The 10,355-nt window shown below is 36.4% G+C and overlaps 1 protein-coding gene across 2 annotated transcripts in view; it reads right to left on the bottom strand.

Annotated features, from left to right (window-relative positions):
* Positions 1-3,004: 3,004 nt before the first annotated feature.
* Positions 3,005-10,355, bottom strand: part of GSTCD (glutathione S-transferase C-terminal domain containing) — a 77,635-nt gene continuing 70,284 nt past the window's right edge. For both annotated transcript variants that reach the window (XM_074866863.1, XM_074866864.1), the window contains exons 11-12: positions 7,427-7,496; positions 3,005-4,077 (exon numbers count right to left, since the gene is read on the bottom strand). In XM_074866863.1, coding sequence (XP_074722964.1) covers positions 3,941-4,077; positions 7,427-7,496 — 207 coding nt within the window. In that variant the 3' untranslated portion in view covers positions 3,005-3,940. The remainder of the gene's footprint in view (positions 4,078-7,426; positions 7,497-10,355) is intronic.

The raw sequence follows: 10,355 nt of genomic DNA, 5'->3' as shown, positions 1-10,355 counted from the left end.
AAAAGTAGTAATAACATCACAGGAACTTAGACTGAGATTGTATATCAGGAGTTTCTTATGACAGGCAAATGCTCCCAGAAAAAAACACTGAAAGTAGTACTTGAATAGGCTTAAAGGAAAAAATTGTGCTTTTTTTTTCTGTTGACAGCTAAGCAACTAAGCACTAAGACTGAAACCAACACTTCAGCTGTTCAGTTACCTTTTGTTAAACAACGCTTTTCTAGCTCAATACTCTTTAAATATATATATATATTCATTGAAAGGGTAAATCACTATTCCCAAACCAAAATCTTGACAGAAAATAGCTGCAACTGATCATGTCTAGCCAAACTAATATGTATATAAACCCATTATAAAATCAACTGTGTGCTGTTTCACTGAAGATTACTTAAAGCTCAAACTTGTATGTGTACATATTTGAGCATACAGGGTTTTTTAATTGTTCTTTTCAATGAGAATACCTGGCATAGCATGTCATCTAGGAAGACAGCTATTTAAAAAGACATTTCTGCTTATCATCATTGCCTTTTCAAATGACAGATCCACCAGTCAAGCGATAATCAGAAACAGAAAACATCAGTCTAAAATTTATGGCAGTCCTACAAATGAATCATTTTATATGTGCCTCTGTAAGAACGATCGATGGGTAATTTTGACAACACATGTATTTTTCATTTCTTTAAAAAAAATCAATAGATTGATTTAACTGAGTAATACTAACATCTTTTTTTTTTTTTTTTTTTTTTGTTAAGATCAAGCCACTGTAAAATTAGGGGCCACAATGTACCTACTAGGAATGTTCCTTATTTATTACTAACCCTGCCTAAATATGGCAATACTAAAACCTCTTGAAATAGGACTGATGAAGCAGATAATTAACATGATAAAGACTAAAAACAATGAACAAAAATAAAGATACCCATACATACAGATGACTAACTTAAACACACAGAGGAGCTCAGTTCAGTTTGGTCATCTGTTTCCTGTTATAAACTTAGTTTTTCCAGGATTACTGGCTACAAGGGTAACATAAAAGAAGACTAGCAAGACAACGGAAAATTATGACTATGTTAGGACAACATTTTGTCCACCCTAAAGCTGGTCCCACTGGGGCCAGACACATAAGAAACACAAATAGTATGGGGACATATTGGGACATCAAACTAGCTCCCTGCATAACAGGCTGCACAACAGCAGTTGTTCACTTACCAGGACCACAATGTCCAGTCACCTTGTTTAGGGAATTCTAAGCTCTATTAATTCCATACCATTTATGTATATGGAAGCACATAACAAATTAACATACCTAGAAATTAATATAATTGAGCTCACATTTCTAGAGGGAAGTACATGGCACAGAGTGGCAATTTAATCTGTGGTAAATTAGCTATTGACAGCTGTTGAAAATATCTTCTCTTTTTAATGCTTTTTTTCATCTGTTCCTCTTGACTTTTCAATAAACAAAACATCCGTTCGCCTCAAGTATAGTTCAGGCTTTACTATTCATGGTAAGGTAACTCCATTCTTAGACATGAGGAAGATTCTGTTCTCCTGAGAAGAAAAGAAACCAAAGCTCATTGATGCCAACAGTGACAAGACCACAAAGCAGCACAACAAATCAGATGCAGTCTCACTATCCTGTAAGCCATCAAGATGACAGATACTATGAGATGCCACCAAAATATCCCTGACCTCTGAGAAAAAAAAAATCTGTCACAAATTCACTTTCTATAGTTTGGCTCATCCAAGAAAAATGGGATGTCATGATGCATATAAACACAGCACTAGTGTTGCTTCTATAAACCTCTTCTTCCTGTGAAGCCCAGCTCTATGTGGGGTAGCAGATATAAAATAATTTACTTAAGTCACAAATAAACAACACCTGTGGGAAGCTACATCATTAACATGAAAACAGGTACTTTAAAAATGGGAGAAAACCCCACAATACTAACAAAACAGAGAGTGATATTCAGATTCTTGTGTGACTTTAGCTATTTTCCAAATAAGGCTCCTTCTCCACCTCTGTGTCCAAGAAATACTGGTTTTGCCTGTTAAAAAAGTCATTTTTATCTTTTATTCAGTGACACACACGCTCCCTGTGGCACATCCCAAATGTATTCCTTCTCCTTTTCTGGTAGATCCAAAAACTATTACAGACCATTGAGATGGATATTGTAGAAATTTTGAAGCATTTAACAGCACAGATTTTTGCTCTACTGAAGGCTATTAATATCAGATCATGTCAAATATTCAACATCACCATAACTAAAACACTCATATTGGTACCGATTGCCTGGAGCAGAGCATTGTGAAAATCCTTACTGTAAACAGCATCAAAGCTTGCATCAGGTGTCTCACCTTGATGAGTCCTTCCTTCAGCATAAAAGGTAATGAAGAGACATTTTCTCATTCCAGACATAGTACCTGGAGTTCTAAATAAAGTAATTTAACATGAATAATGTTCAGACTTGACACAATGCTATCTTAAAAACTGAATTCTCTTTGGGCAAGTACGAGAGAAAATCATGGAGACAACTGGTATTGTCATATATTTTATATTTGCTATATATTCTTCCAATCTCCAGTTTCTCCTGTAACTATAAAAAGTTGGAGAAAAAGTATTTTGTCACTATCTACTGAAGAACTCAGGCTAAAAGTATGAATTCATACCTACATCACTCACCTTTGTGCTTCCAAATAAGTGTGCAGCTTCCTTCAGTCTTCACATTAGAAAAATCCAAGTATTTAGATCTTTTAGTTTCATGAGGAATGAAACATTTCAGGATCCTTTCTTTTCCTCCAATACCTATGGTTTGTAATTGTTTGCCACATGCACTGAAGGTATGTTCACACTGACCAAACTTCAGATATATTTAAACTAAACCATGGCAGAATTCATAAATGTCTCAAACCCATAAACACACAGTTAAAATCTCATTAGGAGCTATTTTCCATTGTGCCAGTGTCAACGGATGATTTTAAGTTGGGGTAGAGAACTGCCTACTAAGCAGAACACAGAAGAACATTTATTTTCATTTTACAGTAACATGACTGTGGTTGATCTTTTCAAATGATTTCACAATGGCAATTTTCTTCAAATTTTAAACTGAATATCAAATCAGTGAAGGCAATGTATATAGACACATGAACTGTCCTTAAAAATTTCTTCTGACAGCAATTTTTTTAAGAATGGGAAGCAATACACTTCAATTAGCAGAGGTGGCAGTGAAGTATCCATTCACTGACATCATCACTAGCTCCCGTTATCTGATCAATGGATAATTAGGGGTTTGCTTTCTTTAACTAAACACGCTTTCAAGTGCCTGGTTACAGAATCCTTGTGTAATATTTAAAGATAATTTTTAAGTCTTTTTAAAAAGATTAGTAAGTTAGAATATATTTTTCATAAACAGAATGATGCCCCAAGTATTTTGATGAACTTTTATTAAAAATAATCTTCCTACAATAGTACGGAATTCTTTAGCAAATTCAAGCCATCACCTGTCGCACAGCCTTCTTCACTAACACCACAGATTTGATCTTTTCTGTTCCTCTAGTGATCTGCATTATTGGCTGATAACTGCTCTGCTTAAGAACACAAATACAGTTTTGATCATGAATGCAATTTTGAAGCAGCCAAGGCAGTTTTACTAAAAAGGAAATCAATGAGACCAACTTTTTTCTAAACCTTTACAGATGGATATGATGCCATGCACAGTTGTTAGATCCAGAAACTTCTCAGTAACAGAACCAAAAGTTAATAACACAAGTACAATTTGTGATGCTCTGCATGCAGTTCACTTTCTAAGACCTTTTGTGCTGCTTCCTTTTCCAAACACAATGGGTTCAAGATGCGTTCCCAGCTATACTTGTATCTGATGGATGTCATTATGCACTGAAGATTTATGTTCAGCTTCAAATCAAATGCAAGTTTCACACTCTAAGTAGGGATGCCCACAAACATATTGTTCTTTGGAGAACAACTCTCTGGCTCCATAGATATAACTTGGACAGAGTAGTTACGTTCTTCCGCAGCCCATGCCCGATCCAGATCCACAAGCCCCATACACTGCTTTCCTAAAACGAGAGCAAAGGAGAGCATGGAAACTCTAAAAATGTAGAAACATTATCAGAAACATGTACTTCAATGTTAGGAAAACACATCGGTAAGTCATCTAAAAAATAAGTTCCAAATCTACTTAAAAAACTATTTTAATCTGTTTTACTTCAAATAGACAGTCATTAATAGTTCTAAATCACATCTGTGACTTGTAACCCTCATTCAGCAAAGATCTTGGGAGGGATTATTAACTCTTTATATATGGAGAAACATAACAGGCACAACTATGTTTAAGCATTCTCATAACTTACAGAAAAATCCATGCATTAATGTGAAAGCCACAGGAAGAAAAAAAATGCCTAGTTTACCCCTTAGCTCTCTGAATTGCCAAGCTTCTACTGCCTTTATAACTGTAACTGTTTTCCTCCTGTACTTTCATCTAAAATCTGAAAAATCTCTGGTTATTGAATATCAATAAAAGACTAAAATACCAAACAGTGATACAGTGTAATTGATTTGAGACATGAATGTAACTTCTTACAAACGAAAATACTAAATTACTAATGAAAACTAATCTTATCTCAGATTTACCTGCACAAAAAATTGGAATAATAAATTCAAGGGTTTTTTCTGCTTAGAAGTTTGTATTATCATACAGCCATGCCAAGGTGATGTGATGGGGCAATCTGCCTTTACGTATTTACTCATTATAATTGACTATGTTCTGAAATACAGAATTGATTTGTCAGATCATATTTTCAGCAGTTTGAAACTCTCTTGCAAGAAAGATTTAGCACTTCCCTCAAACGTTTTGTCAGTAACAAGTCACAAACAAGGCACAATCTTGCTTCAGTCTCAAAGCCAATGATTCTACCTCTTTTCTTGTTCCTGACAGAATTGTACAGTTAAATATATTTGGAGTCTAAGATGAAGGGAAGAGACAGGAGCACTCATTCTGTTTACCATCGGGATACATGTCTGGCATTTCAAACTACCCTCTGGAACTGTCTGCCTTGCCCACCTGAATGTATACAGAGCTTGAGTGCCTGTACCATTACAAGCCCTGATATGCATCCGTTAGGTGTCTGCAGAAGTTTTGGGTATGTTGCATAAGCAGGTCCCTCAGTATCCTTGTATTTCAGAACAGCTGGTGCGCACCACACTTTAATACAGTACTCAGTCCAAGCTATTCTGCTTTTCCCCTAGAAGCCAATGGCCAGAAGTATTTTCTTCTTCTCAGCTGAATTCCTTAGTTACAAAAGAAATTCACTACTTTGACTTCACCAACATTATGACATTTGGACTCTCTTCTGTTGGTGGCTTAGAATTTGAGAGGGGTAGTAATTGAGTAGGAAACAATTTAGAGATATAATAAGGTTCGGCCTGAAAAAGAACTTTCCAGCTCCATCCTGTATGGATTTATATGTTGCAGGGAGAAATTACCGGTTTATATAACCAGGATAGATCTCCATAAATTACTTCTTGTGGCACTATTCTCCCACGTTTGTGGTTTCATAGAAAATCACGTTCTGTGGCTGGTTGAACAAAATGGCATGTACATGCTCCTGCCACTGACACCAATATCATTATTATTCAAAGTGTACACACTAAAGGGCAGTTGGGATTGTCACAACTGGTGCCCGGTTCCCCGGGTGCTCTCAGCAAGACTGTGTGAAATACATGGAGCAGTTCTGTGATCTGACGGACTAAATCAGGTGGGCTGTAGCAACGTTCACAAAACCATTCGGTATGTTTACACTCAGGTCCCACTGCTGCATACAGTAGATAAAACACGCACATCCAGTGAAAATGGGAAACAGAACTTTGTTCATTTAAGAGGGAATTGTTGTGCGTAGCAGAACCGGGTTCAACTGCATATTTTTACATTCACAGATACTACTGAAATTGGTGATAGCTCCTTTAACAAATCCATTGTTTCAGCCATGACAGTCACAGACAGAATGCCGTACTTTAGTGATTTAGGGGCTTACAGGTAATGAAACAAAATCATTTGTCACTTCACTGAAGCTACATAAATTCAGTAGTATTTGCGAAAATACAGTTTACAATACAATCCTAAAATATTCAGAAAGTAGCAGAGTGAGTCATTTTGACACCATTTACAATAGAAAAGAAAAAGTCTTTTAGTGCAGTAAGTATAGGAAATACTTTGAATTCTTCAAATGAAGCTTTTTAAAAACATTATGATTATTTGCTACTACTGCTTTAATACACTTTCTAAGTTTTTCTTGCAAGCCAAATATCCTGAGAGGTCCCAGACCTTTCTGTCTTTTCTGACCTGGAAGCTAGTTTATAGCTTCTATCAGAACATGAATACCAGACAGGAGCATATTATACCCTTTTGTAAGTCAAAGAATACTAGAATATTGCACATAATGAAGAAATGTCTTTGCTTATTGCAAATATTTGAAGTGTTATGGATTTTGCTGTCCTTCTGAGTAATGAAATTCCATTTATCTTAATGATAGCTTCTTGCATTTCTTTTCCTCAGAAATCATTGACATCTGACTAAAACTAAAATCTCAGGGATCAACTTACTTGGCTGTTAATTGAACAGAAATGACCCAACGGAAGGCAGCTGGTCTTACTCAGAACAGCAATAAATACAAACCTGAAACAGAACTGATTACCAAAAGGTAAATATTGAGTACTACACTGCTGTAGCTATAAGTTTCCCCACAATGGGAAGGCTGGTACCCCAGGTAAGGGGTAAGCCAAACTACATTCTTTCAAAGTCTTCAGATTATAAATATTGTTCACTATTTAAAAAACAAAACAAAAACACACAGAAAACCTTCTGGGTTTTTTCTAAAATTATTATGATGACCCTAATAATGAGGTGGACCAAATAGGTTTGTATGCTCTTAAGCCTGCCTGTACCAAAGCTCACCCAGCCTCTGCAATTTAGCTTTATTGTTTCCAGGTGACATTAGATGTTTGCCCTTCTAAGAGTTACCACCAGCAATTATAAGCAGGACAAAGGGTTCACACTGAAAATCACTACTATGAATAGCCTGTGCTTTTAATGTCTATAAGCTGGCAATAGCAGGACTCTAGTGAACTTTTAAAAAACCCTAATTCTTTCCAGAGAATAGTGGGAGGAAAAAAAAAAAAAAGGTGAAGCAACAAAAATCAGTAAAATGCAAACCCTCTTTCTCATATTGATAATTCTGAAAGAGTTTCTATACCATAGTTCAGAACAGCAAGGGGAGAAATGTGAAGAAACACAAATTTTTCAAGTGTTATGTGAAGACAGCAACTTAATGACCTGTTCATAAATGTACTACTTCTTCCTTTACAATTCATTACTGAGATAGTTTACACAACAGCTGTAGAAATTCATACCAATTAGCCTGCGTTCAGGTGGAAGCTGAACAGCTGTCTGATCTGCAAATCTGCAAAGGATCATGTGCTCCTAGGAAAAAAAAAAAGAAATTTGGTCCAGTAGCATTTCCATCTTCCAAATAAAGTAAGAAAAAAAATCTAATTAAAAGTTTAAAAGTATCAAAAATGCTATAATGTTGAAGATCATATTTCTAGAAAAATCATCTGTGTGCAAATCCTAATTTTGATACTGCTTTGGCTTGTAAATGTGTGTGCAAATCAAGTGTTTGTAACCATGGCCACATTTCTACTCATGAGTATTTGTTCCTTGCTAAATTTTCTCTAATTGTCTGCAGCAGTTGAATTGGAATTTGATGCAATGTATACAAGATAGCATTCTTCAAAGACATATATAGACTAATTTTGCCTTCAATTACTGACGAGCAACAGAGACTTCTTTTAGCACAGTCATCAAGGGACAGCATCTCTGCATCAATAGGCAGTCAAGACAAAATTCTTAAACAGGTGATTTGAACTGCTGCACATTTCTCCCAAGCAGTGATTTTGAATCCCAGAAAATCCCCTTGTGGGTCAAACTTCCTCTGCTCTGCCAAATCCATTCAGGATCAATCCAAAAGATCCTGAAGGCAAAACATACCTGGCTGTGAATAGGAAAGTTTCCTACATCAAAGCGGGCACAATTCACTTTCAAATCATCCCAGTTCCACTTAAAGTTTCTGCAGAGGCTTCTACAACAGCTGCAGTTAGTTTCTTCCTGTCTTGTCACCCAGGGGCACGGTGCAGTGGAGGGTTAGCCCCACCACCTTACTCCCTGCTTAGATCACTACACAAGCAGGCAAAACCCCATCCTCATTTGCCTTCAGACAACACCACCTATGCTAACATAATGGTTTCTCAAAGACCAGTCAAGCCAAGGAAGGCAAGTTAGCCAGATGGTAAGAAAAAAAGGCTTGAAGGTGTAGCAATGAAATTAATGCTGATGACAGCTGTGCTCTGAGGGACAACTGCAATATTAAGTACAGGACAGAGTAAATCAGAACCATTTTAGAACTGTACAACATTCCCAAGTCTCCTATGATGTCATAGATCTGAGAAAAGGACATGTGTCTTGCATCAAAAAGAAAATTTTCTTTTTTCTTGTCTGATATAAAATGATGATTTTAAAGGTTTGGGTCCTGTAACAGATGGAGTGAACAACTTCACCTAAGGATACTTCAGCTTCCTTCAGTATCCTGAAGTAGAGGATACTCACTCCAGCTCATTATGGGGACATAAACATCCAAAAGGCTTCATTTCACAAAAAAACGGAATGAAATCCCATCTTCATATTAAATCAAGATGGTAACTCCCTCCGCAGTACACTCCACCCAATTCATAAATTTAATAGACACCTGACCACAAAAAAGCTTGCCCATATATTATAAAATGAAATATTATCACTACTTGAAACTCAAAATATTACTCATTTAAATAAATTTACAGTATCTTGAGGCAGTGACATTTGTTCCCCAGTACAGCTGATTCACGTGAAGGTTTTCAGCTCACAGCTCCACAAGAAATATGCAAGCAAAATAAGAACATGTTATAACATGTTTAGAACTTAAACATGTTATGCCCAGTCAATTTGGTTCAAATATGGCTATTTTTGTAGTACAAAAGAGCTAAAAACGTTAAACTCAGATGTGACTCCTGGAGAATGGAGGAAAAGGAGAGCCACAGGCAATGTGGCTGCTGTTAGGAGAGAAGAAGCAGTAACAGGCAGCTTGGAGAGAAAAAGAGGGATTCAGAGTACAGGGAAAAGATCCATGTTAGCAGAGAACCCCTCACCAGCCTTCAGGCACCCAACACAACCTGGCTCTTTGCAATATCGTGTTCTCAGCTCATCTGACCAGACCAGAGCCAAGGCGAGCCTCACCACTTAACCTGAAAATCTGGACTGACTCTAATGCCTTAGCTTCCCACAGAGATGATCCAAAAAGTTAAACTAGGGCCTAAGTTATGAGTACATCTTTTCCCCATGACACAGTCATTAAATTGGCACACTCCCTGTTGGCATAAATAAGAAGAAAAGCATTTCTAAAATAATGAAGGGAATTATAAACTGCCCTAACTTTGTGTGAGCATAAACAGTTAACTTGCTTACTAGAACTCATGGCTTCAATTCCCATTACGTTTTCAAAGCTGTATGTGCGAAGTTATTCAGTTTTACTTTCCAATTCTCCTATAGGGAAAGTGTATTGACAAACAGTCTCAAAATGTATCACAGTAGAAATCTACAGTTATCATAACCTTATTCTTTGCAGCTATAAACTAATGAATTACAGCATAATGTTCTCATCAAAAAAGTTTTGGAATTGCCAGACTTTTGGATGTCTTTTTAGATCTCACTAAAAAGAAAGATAAGAGAAATGAATTTAAAACAGGAACTGGAGGGGGGTGACACAGACAATGTCTGGCTAACACATGGCAGCTTTGGCTACTGGCCAGTAACCTGTGACAATTTATTAATATGAAATATATAAACGCATATAGCTAGCTGGATAACAGAAGTTATTTATAACTAGGATTATTTGAGGCACCAACCAGCCTAGATCATTTCTATAGACTCTTACATTATTAAGAGCAGCAATATTTTTTAGCATTGTCCTTGGCCCCTATGCCCTTCTGCAACACAAATAATAAAATGCTGGAACTTCTATAGTGTTGACAAATCCTGTGATTTAAACCTCCATGGATTAACAGATTAAGAAAAAAAAATTCTGAGTTTTAATGAGATTATACACTATCATAATCTAGGCATCCTTGACTTTATAACTGCCATCATCTCCTTCTGTACTTTCAACAGGTCTACTTTTAATAATATGTTAGTAAATAAACTTTTTCTGAATTGAAACCTGAGTTCTTCGTGATTATGCATTAGAAACATATA

This window comes from Strix uralensis, chromosome 4, assembly GCF_047716275.1.
Source record: "Strix uralensis isolate ZFMK-TIS-50842 chromosome 4, bStrUra1, whole genome shotgun sequence".
In the NCBI taxonomy this organism is placed as follows: domain Eukaryota; kingdom Metazoa; phylum Chordata; class Aves; order Strigiformes; family Strigidae; genus Strix; species Strix uralensis.
Note: the sequence above shows the minus strand (reverse complement) of the source record. Positions and strands in the feature narration are given on the sequence as shown.